Raw genomic sequence first — 21,580 nt, 5'->3', positions numbered from 1 at the left:
ATTCAAAGTAAGATATCAGACTAAGAATTATCAGACTGTTTTTGAATGATTATGATGTATTATTTTTAATTGTTTTCGGGGGAAGTTAGGAATTGATGATTGTAGGGGTATAATTAAGTTGGGACGAAAACTTTTTAGCATATGTTTGTTTTATTTTTAACTATACCTTGTGCTCGTTCCGGGAAGTCGGGGGGTTGTGAAGGAGGGGAGGGGGGGAAGGGGGAATTTTTTTTTTCTGTAAAACCTTTTGAATTAAAAAAAAAAGAGAGAGAGAGTGAGATTCAACCTAGAAATAAGGTGAAATTTTCTGACAGTGAGAGCAATCAACGCATGGAACTTCAGAAGTTGTGGGAGCTTCATCACTAGCTTTCAAGAAGGGACTGGACAGCCATCTGTCAAAAATGGTGTAGGGTCTCTCCCCCATATGGGTGGGGGTGGGGGTTGGACTAGATGTCCTACAAGATCTTTTCCAACAAAACTCAGATGACAGTTGTATCACTGGACGAGCAATGACAGGCCTCCTTTGACCTTTCTGCTTTGATCTTTCACTCGTATATTTCCATGGCTTTTGACTCAAAATAGAAGACTTGCCACCATATAACTGTCGCCAAACTCTGAAGGGTACTAACTTTAGCACGCTGCAATGAACTTCCCACAGGTGTTTTGGAAGCCCAATATATATATTAAAAAATCCATACAACTGAGATTGTGCCCCTATGAACAAAGGACAACATAAATGACAGCTCACGTCTTACTATATTGCACGTCTACAGAGATTCTCAGTTATCCAGGTCATGGTTGTCCCAAAGGTGCTTTTTCCAAAAGCCAACTGAACTTTGTGCTTCCTTGAAGACGTTTCGCTTCTTATCCAAGAAGCTTCTTCAGTTCTGACTGGAGGAGAATGGAAGGATTTAGATTCCTAAAAAAACCTCCAAGTCACCTCAACAACTCTCAGAGAGTGCTAACGACCAGAGGACTGCAAGGTATCTAAATCCTAAACTCAGTCAGAACTGAAGCAGCTTCTGGAATGAGAAGCAAAACGTCTTCAAGGAAAAACAAAGGAAGTCCAGTTGCCTCTTGAAAAAGAACCTTTGGGACTATTTACACTGTACCTTCTATTCACATCTCATCTCATGGCATAAAATACCCGAGAAACACCCATCATTTTAATGTATAATTGCTATTATCAGATCAGTATGATGTAGTTTCTTTGAACGTAACCAAATTTCGTTGTACCGTCTGCAAAATTAGGCAGATCTGGGCTGTCCACTGACAATCCACCACGACTTCTATTACCTTGTCTTTCTTTTTAATTATTTTTTATTAATGTTCCTAATCTGTAATGCTGGTCTGTGACTATAATAAAATTATTATTATTATAGAAGACTTACCCGTTGCAGATCGCTTTTGCCTTTTCTTTCCGTTGACCTAATGTTGCAGAAAGTCGTCCTTTAGTTGCGCCTTTATTTGAAACAACACGTGGTAATGAAAATCCCATGCTTGGGACACTCCATATTTTCTTTGCCCCCCAAAAAATACTTTGGATCAATGCCTACAACAAACCAGGGGTGAAATCCAGCAGACTCTGACAGGTTCTGGAGAACCGGTAGCGGAAATTTTGAGCAGTTTGTAGAACTGGTAGAGAACACGGCCCACTAGTGAGCTACAGCCCCATGGTTGGGGGGCCCCTGTACTATCTCCCCCAGGTTGGTTCCATATCTCACCTAACCTGAAGAGACTTGTTAGGTGAGTAGCCAGAGAGTCTTTGGGTTGTATGTTAATGTGCCAACTCCTAAACCCTTCACCCTACGTGGGCAGGGTGTAAGTGATGAACCTGTGTTGTGAATGTACCTGGAGACTAATGAATGTGGAAGATTAAGGCCGCTTCGCAGCTTCACCAAGGATGTCCTGCTTAATGACTCATCTAGGGTAAAGAATTTGAGAGCTGGAACATTTACATAATATCCCAATGATCTTTTGTTTACTCATCTAACAAACCCATCCTGATCAGATTAACGAATGAGACCTCTCCAGAGGACATACAAACCCCTAATCAACTTGCTCACACTGAAAAAACTATTTGGATAAGCAACAAAATATTTCAAAGGAACAAGAAGTGCAGTTGCCGTAACTCAACTTACAGGCACTGGAGGGGGAAAAAAAACCAACCTCAAGGTATATGAGCCACCTTGAAGTCTCAAGAGAGCAGGCGGGTTATACAGGTAACAATAAATTCAATAAACACCAGAACTTCTGAATAAATTGTGGGAGGGCTTTGACAGTTACTGATCTGTTTCAGTTCAGCGGGAAACCATGACTTAACTACGGCTGTGTCGTGTCCCACTCCTCCGCTGACGGCCGGGTCAGGGAAATCCGAATCAGGCTTGCCTCTGCAGCTCTGCCCAAAGTCCTAGCAAAGTCCTCAGAGCAGGCAGGAGACCAGTAAGTGACTTCAGCAAGATAAGTTCGACTTTTGCCTGACTCAGAGACTGCCAGAAAGCAGATCCTTTATATAGGCCATGGGGTGTGGCTCCATGACTCAGCACTCATTAAGGCCTGCCCCTCCCTTCCTTCTGTTGCCTCCGCCTATCCAGTCTTCTGATGCGAGGGTCACTCCAATCAGCAGCTGTTGGAAATAAACTTTCCTCAGGCTCACATGCTATGGAGGAGGGGGAGGGGTCTAGCTGCTCCGTTTGCCTGGGCATGGAGCCAGGGCTGGGGCCGGGGGGTGCTCCCTCCTCTGCAGCCTGCTTGGGCATGGAGCCAGGGCTGGGGCCGGGAGATGCCCCCTCCTCAGCCTGTCTGAGCATGGAGCCAGGGCTGGGGCCGGGAGGACATTCTTCAGCGTTCGGAAGCAGATAAGCAGACCCCGGCTGCGGTGAGAGCGGGCAAGACACAACAGGCTGATGGATCTACCACTCACCTGTTTTACTCCTATTTTTCAATACTTGCTAACTTTCATCCAACGCAGCCGAGTATTTTATTTATATGATAAGCTGCTATGACAAACACGGTTGCGTTTATAAGGATGGGACAGCGGGAATGTTTTCTCTTTGGAAAGCTTCTAAGGCAGCGGTGTTGAACCTTTCACTCACCGAATGCTTCGCACACATGTGTGCCATCCACGCTAACGCTTGGCTCCTCCCCCATGCACTGAACACACAACTGCATCACCTGTGCATGCTCGCAGGTTTCGTGTGGCTCCCCCATGCGTTGCACATGAAATGGCACCATCTGCGCATGCGTGTGGTTTTTACGTGCAATGCACGCATGTGAATGCCATCTGCGCATGCGCACGCTGCACACCAGTACTCTCAAACGCATGCACAAATGCGGGTGGATGCTCAGGAGAGCTCCAAAGACCAGCTTGGTCCCCTGAATTGCACGCATGTGCACCGGAGGTCTGAACACCAGTTGGGGTGTGTGTGCATGAGCAGCTGCAGGTCGGTTGGCCGACAGCTCGTGTGCCTGGAAAAATGGCTCTGTGTGCCACTTCTGGCATACATACCACAGGTTTCCCATCACATTTCTAAGGGTTGAAATCATAGCAAAGAAATTCCAGCTCACCTGAGTACAATTGGTTAGTATTTCTGCACTACCTCAGCTCAATGGTGATATTGAGTTATTGAGTCTGTCATTTGCACCTCTATAACTGTCTGATTCGGTTCTGCAACCCAACAAGAAAGACACAGACTTCAGAGGATAATTAGAAATGCAGAAAAAATAATTGCTACCAACCTGCCTTCCATTGAGGACCTGTATACTGCACGAATCAAGAAGAGGGCTGTGAAAATATTTACAGATCCCTCACATCCAGGACATAAACTGTTTCAACTCCTACCCTCAAAACGACGCTATAGAGCATTGCACACCAGAACAACTAGACACAAGAACAGTTTTTTCCCAAAGGCCATCACTCTGCTAAACAAATAATTCCCTCAACACTGTCAAACTATTTACTAAATCTGCACTACTATTAATCTTCTCATCGTTTCCATCACCAATCTCTTTCCACTTATGACTGTATGACTGTAACTTTGTTGCTGGTAACCCTTATGATTTATATTGATATACTGACCATCATTTGTGTTGTAAATGTTGTACCTTGATGAACATCTTTTCTTTTATGTACACTGAGAGCATATGCACCAAGACAAATTCCTTGTGTGTCCAATCACACTTGGCCAATAAAAAATTCTTTTCTTTTCTATTCTATTCTATTTTGTGATCTTCTAAAGAAATGGAAAATTGCACTGGTGGGTTTTTTAATGCATTGCCTAAATTTGCTTTAAGCTATAATTTAACTACAGCTCATAAACCCAAATAGCTAGATTCGTATACTGGAAACAAAAATTAAAATGTGTTACTACAGCCTAGCATGTATCTGAGTCCCCGATCATGCCTCTACTTGGCAACACTGAAGCCTTGAAGGAGAAGCAATAGCAATATTTATTTTAAAATGTTCAGGAAACCTACAACTGAAGCCACTCATCTGAAGGCTCCTCTAAATTCAGGATTTTTTTAAAAATCCAACTCGGTGGCTTATAAAGTATAGCAAATCCGATGTACGCCAGTTGCTACGATGTCTAAAGTTTGATCACATGACCACGGGGTTGCCGCAATGGTCGTTAAGTGTGAAAAACGGTCATAAGTCGGGGATATTTAGTGCCATTGTAACTTTCAACAGTCAGTAAACGAATGGTTGTTAAGTCAGGGACTAACCTGCATATCAAACTTTGCTGTTTTCTTTCTTGGAATGAGTCAATATCATCTCATAACATGACGCATGCTCCTTTTTTTTCTACAGCTCCAGATTCTACCGTAGAAATTACCTTCTAATCTGTCAACCGGCTTAACTTTCAACGAGTTGAGTTTTTCAAGCAACACTTTTTAAGATCATAGCGTCGGTGAAGCATTTCATGTTCCACCAGAAACAAGTAAAAACCCTTTTGGATTGCCCGCAAAAACCATACGTCAGTCATTTTTCAAACTAAAATATAAAATATATTATGATTATTTCAACATAATAACCAAATAAGCATCATTGAAGATAGTTTAAACTGGATAGCTCTTTTCGGATACAATCCATTGCCTTTCAAAATCCAGAACCAAGCTAGAATATTTTTAAATTTTTGTTCATTAGTCATCCAAGAATTAAGCGCCTCAATCCTTACTGACAGGTGTTATTAGGAAGGCATTGGCAGATAGGTGGGAAACTCTCTTGGGCTGTTAGCGGAACCTTCCCTGGGTCCAGTTCCTCCTCCAGACTGGACCCATCTAGAAGCAACGGTTGTGGTCCAGTTTTTCAGAATGTAATTCTACAAACCAGAACAGTATTTTGGAGGCCTCCGTTTGGAAGACAGCTTCTCATTCGGCTTCTGCGCGTCGCTGCTTCTTACTCTTTTTCAGCAGAGCCCTTCAGGCTCGACTTCTGCCTCTTCTTCTCCTTCTGTCCGATAACACGGAAAAGTTTCTTCCTGGCTTCCTTCTGCCTCTTCAGCTTCGCTTCTTCCTCTTTCTCTTTCTCTTTCTGGTAAGCTCGGACCTGCTGGCGGTGCTGCGCCTTGTTCTTCTGCGCCTTGTGGTTGTGTACCGTGCCCAGAGCCGAGAGAAGCGCCGCCACCTTAACACAAGAAGAGTACACAAAGTTGACCGACCCGAGCCCAAAGTTGGAAAACACAACCCAAAAGGAATCCAAGACACAACACGACCACATGCTGGGGTTTTAATTGTAGGAATTATCAACTCGGTATCCTTAGCATCTAGCATTGGCAAAGAAGCTGCCTACACCTTTTTCTTTTTTTTTTTTTTTTTATTCAAAAAGTTTTACAAAATTTTTTTTTTTTCCCCTTTCCCCCCCTCGTCCCCCTCCCTTCGCAACCCCCCTCCCCCCCCCCGACTTCCCGGAACGAACACAAGGTATAGTTAAAGATAAAACAAACATATGCTAAAAAAATTTTCGTCCCAACTTAATTATACCCCTACAATCATCAGTTCCTAACTTCCCCCCAAAGCAATCAAACATAATACATCATAATCATTCAAAAACAGTCTGATAACTCTTAGTCTGATATCTACGTTGAATATAGTCAATCCATTTTTTCCATTCCTTTAAGTATCTTTCTTGCGTATTGTCTTTCAAAAAGGCTGATACCAAAAGAGGAACAGGATTGTTCTAAACCTGGGAATTATAGGCCAATCTCACTTTTAAATAATGATTATAAGATTTTTGTTAAAATAATAGCTAATAGATTAATGTTGATTCTGCAGCGAAGAATTCATAATGATCAATCTGGATTTATAAAAGGGAGACAGATGAGGAATAATGTTAGGCAGATTGTTAATTTACTGGAGTACTTAGAAAAGAAAAATTTTATTCCAGCAGCATTTATTTTTCTCGATGCAGAGAAAGCTTTTGATCGATTGCATTGGGATTTTTTATTTAAATTAATAGAAAAGATGCAATTTGGAGATGGTTTTTTAAGAATAATTAGGGCAATTTATGGAGAGCAAACAGCACAGATTATAATCAATGGTAGCTTAACAGAACCTTTTAAGATTGCGAAAGGAACAAGACAGGGATGTCCTTTATCACCATTATTGTTTATTTTAACTCTAGAACCATTATTGGATAAAATACGAAGTAAAGGAGATAGAGGAATTAGAGTTAGACAGTATGAATATAAGTTAAGAGCTTTTGCAGATGATTTGGTGATTACTTTAACAAACCCTATAAATTCTAGTAAATCTTTGTTGGAAATAATTGATCAATATGGGAATGTCTCAGGGTTTAAGGTAAATCAGAAAAGACAAAAGTGATAATAAAAATATGGCCAGACAACAGAAAGAAAAACTAGAGGAAGTAACAGGATTTGAAATTGTAAAGAAGGTTAAGTACTTAGGGGTTTATATTACGTCATCAAATGTGAAATTGTATAAGAATAACTATGAGGTTTTATGGCAAAAGTTCAGAAGGAGTTGATTGTTTGGAAAAATTGCAATTATCTTTGCTGGGAGAATTGCTGCTATTAAAATGAATGTTTTACCTAGATTTTTATTCCTCTTTCAGATGATACCAATAATTAAGAAAGATAAGAATCTTGAGGAATGGCAGAAGGAATTAACAAATTTATATGGGAAGGTAAAAAGCTAGGGTTAAAATGAAAATAATTCAAGATTCTCGGAAAGGGAGGTTTAAAATGCCTAATTTTAAATTATATTATGAAGCAGCTGCTCTCTCTGCAATAAGTGATTGGTTTAATTTAACAGAGGACAGAATTTTGAATATAGAAGGTTATGATTTGTTATATGGATGGCATGCATATTTAATTTATGACAAAAAGTGGATAAGGCCTTTAAAAATCATGTGCTAAGAAATGCCCTTCTGCGTGTTTGGAAAAATACTCTTATAAACTAAATTATAAGGTTCCTATATGGGCATGTCCTAGACATACAGTAGAAAATATAAACATAGAACAGAATCAGGAAATGATTACATATAAAGATCTTTTGTATACTGAAAGAGGTAATTTGCAGTTAAAATCTCTGCAAGTATTAAGAGAGGAAGGAAAAATTATACTTGGTTTCAATATGAGCAATTACATGCTAGATGGAAGGAGATCAGAAAATTGGTATAGAGCAGAACGAGGAAAATTTGGTAAAGCAAATTAGAAATCAGTCTCAGGAGCACATAAAGAGATTGTATAATGTGTTACTTGAAAATAGATTCTGAAAGGGACTTGGTAAAGGACTGTATGATAAAGTGGGCACAAAATTTTCAGGAGCCAATATTATTGGAAACGTGGGAAAAATTTGGGTTAGAAATGTTAAATTCATGAGCACAGAATCTGAGGGAAAATTTTTATAAAATGTTTTATAGATGGCATCTAGATCCTAAAAAATTATCGTGTATGTATCCAGAAATGCAAGCAAAATGTTGGAGATGTAATTGTGATGACGCTACATACTTTCACATTTGGTGGACTTGTAAGGACATAAAGGCCTTTTGGATAAAAATTTGGTGGATTTTACAAAATGTTCTGAAAAAGAAGATAAAGTTCCTGCCGCAATTTTTCTTGTTGGGAATTATTATGGATTGTACAGTAATTGAGACTAAATTGATTTTAAATCTAATAACTGCAGCAAGATTATTAATAGGACAATATTGGAAGAAAAAAGAAGTACCAACAATACAAGAATGGATATTGAAAGTTGCCAATTTGGCTGAGATGGCGAAGACCTACACCTTTTTCAAAGGTCTCAGAAAGGCTGGCTTAATTCCTTTTATTGTACCCACAATCACCAAAATAACTGCTATGATTAACTCCGGCGTTAAAATACTTTTTTTTTTCCTTGATCCTTGGATCAGGAAACTATTAAAAGGTAACACGAACAATGCCTGCTGGCGGCTGCTAAATCTGTATTTAACTACCTACCCATTCTGTCCGATAAAAAGTCATTTTATCCCACATTGGAAAGCTACTCAAAGCAATAAACCTTGTCGCTATATTTACTACCTGTAGACACTAATAAAAGAGTTCATCAGAGCTGGCAGGGTACCTGCGGCATATTGCACTGATTTTTTAAAAAAGCATTTACAGCTAGGGCAGAGTTTACAACCAGAGCAGAACACAACTTGGGAGCTGGTGCGGTTGCTATTTCTATACCCTACAATGAGCGTCTCTGCATCTGCAGAGCGGCAGAGGTAGAAGACCTGGCTCACATCCTATTTGACTGTTGCTTGTATAAGGGGGTGAGAGACAGGTATCTCTGTCTATATACCAAACGAATGACTCATTGGGATCCCCATATCAAAACAACTTACTTTATGTAGGGCCAAAACTTGAAAATAGCATTTAACACAGCACAGGACTTAAACTGTCCTGGACAGTTTAATTTAACTTTAATTTAACACAGCACAGGACTTAAACTTAAACTGGACTACTGCAATGCTCTCTACATGGGGCTCCCCTTGAAGAGCACCCGGAGGCTCCAGCTGGTCCAGAATGCGGCTGCGCGGGTGATAGAGGAAGCAACTCGAGGCTCCCTACCTCTCCTGCGCAAGCTGCACTGGTTTCCTGTGGTCTTCCGGGTGCAATTCAAGGTGTCGGTTACCACCTTTAAAGCGCTCCATGGCTTAGGACCAGGTTATTTACAGGACCGCCTGCTGCCACCTATAGCCTGCCATCGACCTGTGCGCTCCCATAGGGAAGGCCTCCTCAGGGTGCCGTCAGTCATACAATGTCGACTGGCGACCCCCAGGGGGAGGGCCTTCTCTGTGGGGGCACCTGCCCTCTGAATCCTGTCCTCCAGGATTACAACAACTTCCTGACCTCTGGACTTTTCGTCGCGAGTTGAAGACGTATTTATTCTACCACGCAGGGCTGGCTTGAAATAATTAGTAATTTTAATAGGGGTTTATTATACTTTTATTTTTGTTTTTAAATTTTAAATTCGGCCAAACTGAATTAGTTTTTTAATATATTTTTAAATTTTATATTATATGTATATCTATGTTTTATCTGGCTGGAAACTGCCCTGAGTCCTTTGGGAGAAGGGCGGTATAGAAATCAAATAAATAAATAAATAAATAAATAAACAAACAAAATGGTTCGGTTGAGATCTGCATACGTGGACCTGATTAGGGTAGATTGTAAGGATGACACCGAAATATAATTTTATGTCGTTTTATTCCATTTTATATATTTATGCATTAAATTATATTGTATCTTATCCTATAACTATATTATTTTACCCTACTCTTATTTTAAATTGTTTGTATAGGCTTTTATTGGTGATATATGTTTGCACCTTGTGCTTTGATATGGCCTATAGCAGGGATAGTCAATCTTTTTATATCTACCACCTACTTTTGTATCTCTGTTGGTAGTAAAATTTTCTAACCACCCACCGGTTCCACAGTAATGCACCGTGTATCGTCGTCTGCACATGCCTCTCGTGCATCGTGGATTGGGTTTGGGGGGCCACCGGCTACCAGCTCTGCTTGTCTGTTACAGCTGGGTGGTGTGAGGGGGAGATGCGTGAGCTATTCTGGGCCGAGGCTCTTTTGTTTGTGGTCACACTATAGTACCATTTAGTTTCACTTACATAATGTGAACTAAACTTATGCAAGGGCGATACAAATAATATATTTTCAGAAATTTAAATTGTCACGGGGAATTTTATGAAAACCTAATGAAAATGTTTTTAGATAATACTATGAAATTTTTTTAAAAAGTCAATTAAATTAAAAAAAAAGGAAAGTGCTTCAGTACCTGACAAAACCCCTACCGCCCACCACGAAAGCTGGAATGCCCACTAGTGGGCGGTAGGGACCAGGTTGACTACCACTGGCCTATAGGCTAATCCAGGGGTCTGCAAACTTGGCTCTTTTAAAACTTGTGGACTTGAAGTCCCAAAAGTTTCTCAGCCAGCTTTGCTGGCTTACGAACTCTGGGATTTTAAGTCCACAAGTCTTAAAAGAGCCAAGTTTGCAGACCCCTGGGCTAATCAATAAAGCTAACTGAACTGATATTAAGTCTCGAAAAAGTGAGGAAGCTTCTTAAGAAGAAAACCTCCCCTAAAAGTTTGAAGGGTTGCGTAAATACAAGAGTCCTGGATGTACGGCCACAATTCAGCCCAAAATTCATGTCGCTAAGCGAGACACTTGTCAATGTGGGTTGTGCCGTTTTACAACCTTCCTGGCCACAGTGATTAAGTGAATCACTGCAGGTATTCAGCCAGTAACACGGTTGTTAAGTGTATCTGGATTCCCCCGTTAACTTTGCTTGTCAGAAGGTCGCAAAAGGGGACCCCCAGGGGACACTGCAACCGTCGTAAGTATGAGTCAGTTGCCAAGAATCTGAATATTGATCGCGTGACCATGGGGATGCTGCAAGGAGCATTAGGTGTGGAAAATGTCCCTTTCTTTTTCTTTTCAGTGCTGCTCTAACTACGAACTTTATATTTGTCTAAGAAATTACGAGCTGGGATAGGATAGCCATAACAACAAGTCAGCCAATGGGAACTGTTTGGTGACTAAGAAACAGGATCTATTGTGAGCCATGTGAGACAGCTTGGAGCCTGGGCATGGCTTAGCTCAACTGGTCTGTATAAATATAAGTTCTGTGGATTCTAGTGCTTCTGATTCTGAATTCTGGTTCTGCTTCTAACTTCTCCTCCTTGTACTTGCTACTGTGTTGAAAGAGCTGCATGGGTATTGTATACATGCATCATGTTTTATATTATTGTATATAAAAGAGGTTTCTTTTATATAAAGAGGCTAATGCAGTCTGTTATTAATAGCAGCTGCTTGCAATTATTGCAGGTTCAAGTCCCACCAGGCCCAAGGTTGATTCAGCCTTCCATCCTTTATAAGGTAGGTAAAATGAGGACCCAGATCATTGGGGGCAATAAGTTGACTTTGTATATAATATACAAATGGATGAAGACTATTGCTTGACATAGTGTAAGCCGCCCTGAGTTTTCAGAGAAGGGCGGGATATAAATGCAAATTTAAAAAAAATTAAAAAAAATAATTGCTGAATTGTTTACTTGTGTGCTGGATGCTGGAAGCTGCAACACTCTAATAAACTGTTGTAAGTCAAGGACCACTTGCGCATAACACAGGCCTTCTTGCAATCATGCTTAGTGGAATGTGGACCAAGGATGTGAATCAGAATGAAGCTGTGTAGGATCAAATCCATCTCTAAAAGGAGCCCATGGCAAATCTTCCATCAGTTTTACTGAGAAAGCATCTTTATAACACCCACTATGATGCTTACAACTATTTCTGGATGAAATTGATGAGAGGAGGGGAGCTACTCTGAAGGCTGTAAAAGATCTTACCTTCCTTTCGTGTGGTTCCCTGATGACAGCGGGTCTCCACTGATCCTTGGTGACTTTCTTTTTCTTTTCTTGGAACTTGGGCTTATTCTTAAACGGCAAGGCTTTCTGAAGAGCTTTGGGAATATGCAACTTGTTGAAATGTTTCTTCGCCCGCATTATCGGCTAAGAAAGGGGGGAAAGGAAAGAATAGAATAGAATTCTTTATTGGCCAAGCATGATTAGACACAGAAGGAATTTGTCTTTGGAGCATAGGCTCTCAGTGTACATAAAAGAAAAGATACGTTCATCAAGAATCATAAGGTACAACGCTTAATGATAGTCATAGGGTACAAATAAGCAATCAGGAAACAATCAATATCAATATAAATCGTAAAGATACAAGCAACAAAGTTACAGTCATAAGTGGGAGGAGATGGGTGACAGGAACAGTGAGAATAGTAATGCAGCCATAGTGGTCAATCCTGTTTTTCGGGACCAAATTCGGAATCATTTCAGGCCCAACATTTGGCAGAATGTCCTACTTTGAGAAAAAAACCAACAACAAGACAAAATAGCCTGTTTGTTTCAAGCTGCAAGTGCTTTCAGGCATGATGTAAGTGGAATATTTCATATTTGAAATGCAAATAGTTGCACAATTCCACACCCACACTCACACACTCACAACAACAACCCAGTTTAGGGCAAACATTTTGCATTCCCTTGCTTCTTTGTTGAGCGCTACTTTCGGTGAGTTCACTTCATTTCGCACTGAAAAAATTGACTGCCAGTACCAATAACAGTTTCTTTATTTAATCCACCAACCGGCAATCTGAAGTCTACAAGCTGTCTCTAAAATAATTCCTGTGGGCCCCAGCCGATTCAAATCTTTCCACCAAAAATTCAGTAGTCCATAAATAAAAATAATTATTGAAATCTTAGAATATGCTTAAAAGTTTAAAACAAATTTCTAACGTCCCCTGTAACAGCAAAATTCTGCCCCTTCCTTTAATGCCTCTTTCTACTATTATGCAATCCAGTATTGGTATTTGTTTATTTATCCCTCCATCCATCCCTCCAGTCATTCAAGCATCCATCCATCCATCCCGTCATTCACCCATTAGTCCAATTTCTATCTGCCTGTCCGTACGTCCACTATCTATCTATCATCCATCCATCCATCCATCCATCCATCCATCCATCCATCCATCCATCCCGTTCTACTTATTGTATCTCTCTCTCCCTCCCTCCCTTCTCTCCATCTTTCTCTCAATGAAATGAAGAAAAACAAAAACCCCATCCAGAATCCCTACCGTGAACAGATACCCAAACTAAAATTAGATTTCTCAACTCAGAGTCTCCCTACCTACGTGGCAGAAACCGCATAAGATTCTTGGAAGGGGACTAGCATCCAAACCACTGCATCGGAGACAAAATTGGTTAAAAAAAAAAAGCCCGCCACACAAACCGTCCTACCTTATAGAGGGAGTCCTTGTTTTGCTTCAGCCTGATACCCTTTTCGTGTCTCAACTGGCCCGTGGTCTTCATTCCCACCCAGGAGGATTTCTCACCCGGAGGCTTCAGTAAAGAGGTGACCGGATTATAGAAGGCAGGGGTAGACACAGGATACCACGTTCGCATGAATACGATGTCTGAAGAAAAGAGAAAATGGTTGGGAAATATTTGTTTTTTAAAAAAATTGGTTTTCCTCTTCATTGCTCACAGATTTGGTAGATATCTGGATTTTACAACTGCGTGTCAGGGTTCCGAGTAACACTCCCAACGAAAGAAAACTCCGAGGCTTGAATTTCCTCAAAGCTACATTTTATTAGAGATGTCATATTGGCACATCTGGGAAAACCCGAATCTGAAAGCTTCCAGGTTTTCCCCACCCAAAGGAAAGTCCAAGTCCCTGCCCAACACCCACAAGTCCATCACATGGTCCAATCAAAGGACCGTCCCAACTGGATATGCCTCCCAGTTCCAGCCCTCCAGGTGCAGGACAAGATGTCCTTGACTTTCGGAGAAAAGAATGTTATTATGACTACGTATCACCCCTGCTCCATACAATCCCCCCTCCCAGTTTCCCACAGTAGTAAATGTGGCAGGTCTGAAGGCCTAGTGCAAAAGATGGCTTCAGGCCTGACTCTGCAAACGATTGATGTCATATTTTTACCTGGGTCTCTTGTTTTTCCTTAGGAATTAGTGGCACATTTTAAACTTAAGTTTGAAACTGTACGGAGCTATATCACTGCTGATGTTGATATAGACCCAGGTAGTCCTCGACTTACAACGGTTCACGTAGTGATGGTTCCAAGTTACAACAGCATTGAAAATTGTGACTTACAACTTTGAAACGAGTGAACTTAGGACTGTGGTTTCACACTCACAACCGTTGCAGCATCCCCATGGTCACGTGATTAAAATTCAGATGTGGTTGGCGTGTGGTTCATATTTATGACGGTCGCGATGTCCGGGAGGGTCACATGATCTCCCTTTGGCGACCTTCTGACAAGCCAAGTTGACGGGGAAGCCGGATTCACTTAACAACCACGCCGCTAATGTAATAAACGCAATGATTCGCTTAACCACCGTGGCAAGAAAGGTCGCAAAAATGGGGCGAACTTACTTAACAAATGTTTCACTTAGTGACATAAATTTCCGGTCCTTGATTGTGGTCGTAAGACGAGGACTACCTGCATTTCCAATAAGCACTGGATTGTTACTTCCTGTTAATGGGCCCCCTCCCCTTCCCCCTCCAAACTCCCAAAAGAAAGCAACAAAGCATGTTTAAACATGTTTAAAAACCACTAGATTTTTTTACCAATAGGGAAGGGCCCTGTGTATCTGGGAGCAAGTTTCTTCCTTCCTTCCTTTTTTCTCTCTTTTTCTCCTTCCCTCCTTTCCTTTTTTCTCTCTTTCTTTCTTTCCCTCCCTCCCTTCTTTCCTTCCTTTTTTTCCTCCCTCCTTCCCTCTCCAACCGAAAACTAATTCAGCTCCCTGTTTGGAGATCTGGACATAAAACTGCCTGAGCTAAATCACAGCTTCGCAGTTCCTGTATTGTCAGATTGGTGAAGGATGCCTCGTCATAGCCGCTGATTCTCCGTCTTCCCAATTCCCCCATCACAGATACGTTCCAGCCCCAGAACTGATCTTCCTCCTGACTCCAATAAGTCATTTTCAGATGTGCAAAACTGGTAAAGCCAACTTACCACTCATCAGCAACTTGTCTTCAAAAGTTGCTCGGAAGGCCCCCTCTGGGGTCCTGAGGGCTTTCTTAATCTGTCCTCGGATGCCGCTCACCGTACGGAGGGCGGCCCCCTCAAACTTAGCCACTTCCAGCACGGAGTTAAACATCCCCTGCGTGGCATGGAAGAACATTTTTAAAATCAACAGAGGTATCTTTGAGAGAGCCATTTCTGCCACAAATGAAGACAGGCATGTTTCTAATAAACCAAAAATACACCGAAATTTACTTTGGTCTTTTTAAAACTCATTGCATTAAACACCACACGAAGATAAATTTTTAACTGTGAACTCATACCCAGTATCTCCTGAGGTGGGTAGCCATGATAAATTTAAATAAATAAAGCTGAACAACACGTGATTTACAAAGATCAAATGGCAAAAAAATTTCTGCTCAAACTCGTACCTTAATGAAAGCTGTATTCTTGAAAATTTTGAAAGGGAAACCGATCAACTTTAATTTCTTCACAATCCTTACAGACTTATCTAAGTCCAGCACAACTCCAGTAGCAGCAATCCGGAAATCAGCCTGAAATAAAACAACGAAAGCCTATTTATGATGTATGAAGTTCTTTTTATGAAAAGTCTATGGGTTTTGATTTAGTTTACTTTCCCTGCATCTCTGTGGAGATTCTCCATCATCCAGGTCATGGCTGTCCCAAAAATGCTTTTTTTTTTTTCCCAAGAGGCAACTGGACTTTTTTGGTTTTCCTTTGAAGACGTTTCATTTCTCATCCCGGAAGCTTCTTCAGTTCTGACTGAATGGTGGAGGATGGAAGGATTTAGATGCCTTGCAGTCCTCTAGTCGTTAGCACTCTCTCTGAGAGTTGTTGAGGCTACTTGGAGGTTTTTCTAGGAATGTAAACCCTTCCATCCTCCACCATTCAGTCAGAATAGAGGAAGCTTCTCGGAGAAGCGAAATGTCTTCCAGGAAAAACAAAGAAAGTCCAGTTACCTCTTGAAAAAAAGCACTTTTGGGCAGGGGTGGACATCAAAAATTTTAGCAAAGGGTTCTCTGCCCGGTTGCTGGGTGGGCATGGCCATGGTGGGCGTGGCCTAGTAAGCCTCCTGCACCATGGGGGGGTGGCTTTTTGCCCTCCCCGGGCTCCGGAGGCTTTCCTTGAGCCTCTGGGAGGGCAAAAACAGCATCCCCAGGCTCTGGAGGCCAGAAACAGGCCCAAACGTCCGGTAGGGCCATTTTTCAACCTCCATGAGCCTCCACGCAGGCCCTGCACTTACCTGCATCCCAAATGGGCCTCGTGGGGACTCCTGAGAGGGCGGGGTGGACGGGGCCAGCCAGGAGTGGGATTTGAGGGTTCTCTGAACTGCACAGGATCTTAGCTAGAGGTTCTCCTGAACCCCTGCGAACCCCCGACAGCAACCCTGCTTTTGGGGCTTTCTTTCCTTGCATGGAAACTCTTGAGGGAAAAATATTTTTATAGGCATTAATGGGGGGAAAAAAATCAGTATGGACCAGGGATTAGTAAAACAACTTGAATTAGTAAAACAACTTCTTCTCAATGTTACTTCCGGGAATGGAGCCATTTATTAGAACCTCCAACTGCCGAAGTTGAACACTTGGCCAATAAAAAATTCTATTCTATTCTATTCTATTCTTTGCAAATAAAGCGACCGTTAAGAAGAGGATAGGAAACCTACCCGTGCTAATGTACTTACCGTTGTACCACTCACAGATTGGACTGCCAAACACCCGGTCCCTTGTGGAGTGATGGGCCCTGTAAAGAAGGTGGAATGAAATCATCAACCAACGATTTAACCGTGTGCCTTTATCTGTTCGTTTATAATGTTCACGCGTTCCCTTAAGAGAGGATAAAAATAAATGTGTACAAGAAGAATGGCTACAGAATGAAGCTAAATCCTTTTCTAAGGTGAGCTCCAATCCTGGTAACGTATCCCTGTACAGGGAGTCCTTGATTTGCAGCAGTTCATTTAGTGACCGTCCAAAGTTACCATTGAAAAAAGTATTCTGACCTAGGCTTCCTTAGAAAGTACACAGCACAATCTTACTCCCGGCAAACCTCTTTAATTCATATGGCTGTGAATTATTGTCATTCCTAGTCAGAAAAGGTTCTCAAACAGTCTTTCAGGGGAGTGTTTACAAACACTCACCTTATCTCCCTTGGAATGCTGCCAGAGAACTAATTGACACATGTAGGGCAAGGCCAAACTTAGCACAGAGTCAAACAGAACTTTTCCAAAGCTTTTACTGACCAGATCAGTGGTTCTCAACCTGTGGGTTGCGACCCCATTGGGGGTCGAATGACGATTTGCCAGGGGTCACCTAAGACCATTGGAAATATGGGAAGTATACTTGTCAGTTGAAGAATCGCGCTCCAATGGTTGACTCCACAAGCAATCACTCCCAATCGCTAGCCTAATCTGGCTTCAGGCGCGATAAACTTAATAGGGGAGGAGTCTCCGCTTTAATGCCTCCGTCCTCAAGGCAATCGCAAGCAGTTCAGATCGCTAGCCAATACGGCTTCAGGCGCAATAAATTCAAAAAAACAGTTTGCCGCTTTTTCCCCCCTTCTGCGGCTGCTGAGGCGCGCTGAGATCACTGCGAAAATAATTTTACAGCTGGGGTCGCCACATCGTGGGGAATTGTATTAAAGGGGTCGCAGCACTATAAAGGTTTAGAACCACTGGACCAGATGAACTAATTGTTTCCTGCAAAAGCTCACGTCCTGTTCGCTCCTCTTTTATATCTTATGGAAGGGGCCAATCATCTCCAAGCCTTACTCCCAAGTCGACCCTGTTTTCTAAATTGTTCCTGTCTTCTGGCAGCTCTGCGCATGCGCACACTGGGAATAGGCTCCCGCTGTTCTTCTGCCTCGCTGATGTCAGACTCCAGAGGCTCCAGAGGCAGCAAAGAACTACCAGATGGCCTTGGCTCCCTCTCTGCCTCCGACTCAAGAGAGCCCTCGTCCAAGCCTTCCACAGAGTCCAGGAGTGACCCATGTTCCTCCCCAACCTCCTCACTGTCCGAATCTGTTGGCCACTGGTGGGCCAAAACAAAAAGGGACTTACGGCTGCTTTTCACAGTTACGACCTTTGCTGCGTCCCCATGATCACGAGGTTCAGATTCAGACGCTTGGCAACTGGTCCATACTTATGACCGTTGCTGTGCCCCGAGGTCACGCGATCCCCTTCTTGACCAGCAAAGACAAGGGGGAAGCCGGATTCACTTAACAACTGTGAAGTGATCCACTTAACAACTGTGGCAAGAAAGGTCAACGTTACAACGGGACAAAACTCACTGAACAAATGTCTCCCTTTGCTCCATTGTGGTCGTTATGTGGAGGACTGCCTGTGGTTTCCTTGGCAACAGTATAGACAAGCGTGTCTCAACCTTGATGGCTTTAAGATGAGTGGACTCACCTCCCATGGTGGCTACTACGGAATTCTGGGAGTTGAAGTCCACACTTCTTGAAGCTGCCAAGGTTGAGAAACACTGACCTAGAAGGTGCTTCCTGCTGCCTCACTCCTCCAAAATGATTTTTGATTTTTTTCAGTCTTAGCTGAGAGACCTCGAACTTCTGACGGCCTCGGCTCCAAATCCTAATCAGGCCTGACCTTCCTTCGTTTTTTAAAGTCACCCAGCCAAGCATGAAGGGAGACCACATTTGAAAATGGGGAAGAAAAGAAAAAAAAGACGAATTGCCCAGTTCATCAACCACGTGATCTAAGGAACGAAGCTAGAGTCAAGATTTACAAATTCTTTAACAGCGTAGCAAATCAAAGCATCCCTTTTTTTCTCCATTTTTAAAGTGTATTTTTATGGACTAGATACGATTCTTTGCCTTTCATGCAGCTCGTAAGCTTGCATTAAAGATGTTTCGGTTGTCAGTTAAAACACATCTTTAATGTATTTGAACACCAGTGATATCTCTTATCTGGGGATGCCATCTGCTTGTTGTTCCCCATCTAAGTATCTATTGGTGTCCAAACCATTGTCCTTCTGTCACTAGGACAGGGGTCAGCAACCCGCAGCTCTGGAGCCGCATGTGGCTCTGTCATCCCTCTGCTGTGGCTCCCTGTCGCTCAAAATATGCATCACAACTGCCAGTGTGTGACCCCCACTGGCACGTGATTTATTCAAGTTTTCAAACCCCCCGGTAGGCCAACCATGGATAAATCCAAGAAGAGAAAAGTTTCAGAAGAAAACACAATGCTTAATTAGACTACATATGCTAGTTTTGTTGCCGCTCAGGAAATAGTCAGGCACGGGAAGGGTTTTGTGGCTCCCAGTGTTTTCTTTTTTGTGGGAAACGGGTCCAAATGGCTCTTTGAGTGTTTAAGGTTGCCGACCCCTGCACTAGGGCAAGGTCTGAATCGTGTGTCTTTTGAAAACAAGCAGCAAACTTTCACTGTGTTTGACAAAGTCCTTTATCGAAGTAACCAATAACAATGAATTGTTCTTACTACTAACTCAATAAAACAGCTTGGCAAGCGATTCCTTGCTGTATAAACAGAATCAAAATCACGTGAAGTACTAGTACCGCTTTGTAAATCCTTAGTAAGGTCACCGCTGGAATACTGCATCCAGTTTTGGTCACCACATTACAAAAAAGATGTTGAGACTTTGAAAAAAGTGCAGAGAAGAGCAACTAAGATGATCAAAGGCCTGGAGACCAAAACATATGAAGAACGGGTTGAAAGATTTGGGTTTGGCTAGTCTAAAGAAAAGAAGGACTAAGAGGGGACAAGATAACAGTGGTTCCAGTATTGGAGGGGCTGCCACAAAGAGGAGAGGGTCAACTTATTTTCCAAAGTACCAGAAGGCAGAACAGGAAACAACGGATGGAAACTAATCAAGGAGAGAGAAAAATCTGGAATTAAGGAGAAACTTCGTAACAGTGAGGACAATTAACCAGTGGAACAGCTTGCCTTCAGAAATCGTGGGTGCTCCATCATTGGAGGTTTTTAAGAAGAGATTGGACGTTAATTTGTCTGAAGTGGTACAGGATCTCCTGCTTGAGCAGGGGGTTGGACTAGAAGACCTCTGAGGTCTCTTCCACCTCTGTTATCCTGTTAAAACTAGGTTTTTTTCAACAGGTCTTGGGACAATGGAGATGTTCTGAGCTGCTCCCTTGCATAATCTGGAATTTAATGAATGGAGAGCTTATTATTTCTAGTGCTGCATTTTGCTTTGCGTTTATCCCTCTTTTAAACTTCTCAAAGTTCCCTTCATTTGGAGCAATATCTAAGTCCTGCGAATGTATAAACAAATAAGCAAGCAAGCCATATTTGTAATTCCTTGCAAATGGCGATGCAGAAGTTTCATTTCATTTGACAGAACTAGTTAGAAGTTAGAATCAGGGCAAACAATCCCTTGCCTCCAGAAGTGGTGGGTGCTCCATCACTGGAGGTTTGTAAGCAGAGACTGGACAGCCACGTGTCTGGAATGGTCTAGGGCAGGGATCAGCAATCGGCGGCTCCGGAGCCACATGTGGCTATTTCACCCCTTTGTTGCGGCTCCTTGTCATTCAAAATATGTGTCACAACTGCCAATATGAGACACCCGCTGACACACAATTTATTGAGTTTTTCAACCCCCGGTAGGCCAACCATGGATTAAATCCAAGAAAAGAAAAGTTTCAGAAGAAAACAGAACGCTTAATTCCACTACATATGCTAGTTTTGTGGCCGCTCCAGAAATAGTCAGGCACGGGAAGGGTTTTGTGGCTCCCAGTGTTTTCTTTTCTGTGGGAAACGGGCCCAAATGGCTCTTTGAGTGTTGATGGTTGCAGACCCCTAGTCTAGGGTCTCCTGCTTGGGCAGGAGGTTGGACTAGAAGACCCCTGAGGTCCCTTCCAGTTCTATTCTGATTGGATGTCCTACATAGTGTCTCCTCCCACATTTGAAAGTTGTGACGTTAGCTCTTACCCCAGAAAGTTACTCCGCAGTGCATATGTTGTGGCGTATACTTAAGCAGCCTGTGACGACCATTGTGATCTTCTATGTAATAAACAGGAATTGTCTGGAACCGCCTCCAGCCGAGAGACAGAATCAGAGGGTCGCGGGTTTTAAGGATCTTCTTGTACCAGCGATGCTTCTTCAAACGCATCTTTAAAAAAAAAAGGAAAAATTTCATCTTGGAAGCCATTTCAACAACCCTACCTCCCCTTTGTTTTTCAGTTGCATAATACTAAAGTAGGGAAGATCCAGGGAGGCCTGATTCAAATTAATATGTGGGAATATGTGTGTGTGTGTGATTGAGCTTTCAAAATTCCCAGGAAATAGACAAAACTCTTGGCAGCAACTTAACAATAATGCATAGGTCAACAGGAAAAAAAACCCACACATATAGAAAATATAAGTATGTATGTATGTATGTACAGTATGTATGTATGGTATGTATGTACAGTATATATACACACCTTCAGACAAGAGCTACATTCAGGAGCACATGAGAATCTCTACCTGTCACAGAAGGGGGTGTGATGGCCCAGGGGTTAAGAATGCTTAGCTTGTCAGATGGAAAGCCGAC

At 42.2% G+C, this 21,580-nt stretch overlaps 1 protein-coding gene across 1 annotated transcript in view; it reads right to left on the bottom strand.

The window, feature by feature from the left end:
• Positions 1 to 4,199: 4,199 nt before the first annotated feature.
• Positions 4,200 to 21,580, bottom strand: part of BMS1 (BMS1 ribosome biogenesis factor) — a 58,504-nt gene continuing 41,123 nt past the window's right edge. Inside the window, exons 17-23 of the mRNA XM_058187875.1 lie at positions 20,977 to 21,157; positions 16,747 to 16,805; positions 15,476 to 15,598; positions 15,036 to 15,183; positions 13,300 to 13,475; positions 11,848 to 12,009; positions 4,200 to 5,623 (exon numbers count right to left, since the gene is read on the bottom strand). Of these exons, the coding sequence (XP_058043858.1) occupies positions 5,396 to 5,623; positions 11,848 to 12,009; positions 13,300 to 13,475; positions 15,036 to 15,183; positions 15,476 to 15,598; positions 16,747 to 16,805; positions 20,977 to 21,157 (1,077 nt within the window). The 3' untranslated portion in view covers positions 4,200 to 5,395. The remainder of the gene's footprint in view (positions 5,624 to 11,847; positions 12,010 to 13,299; positions 13,476 to 15,035; positions 15,184 to 15,475; positions 15,599 to 16,746; positions 16,806 to 20,976; positions 21,158 to 21,580) is intronic.

This window comes from Ahaetulla prasina, chromosome 6 (genome assembly GCF_028640845.1).
Source record: "Ahaetulla prasina isolate Xishuangbanna chromosome 6, ASM2864084v1, whole genome shotgun sequence".
Classification (NCBI taxonomy): Eukaryota; Metazoa; Chordata; class Lepidosauria; order Squamata; family Colubridae; genus Ahaetulla; species Ahaetulla prasina.
This window is presented reverse-complemented; position numbering and strand designations above follow the sequence as displayed.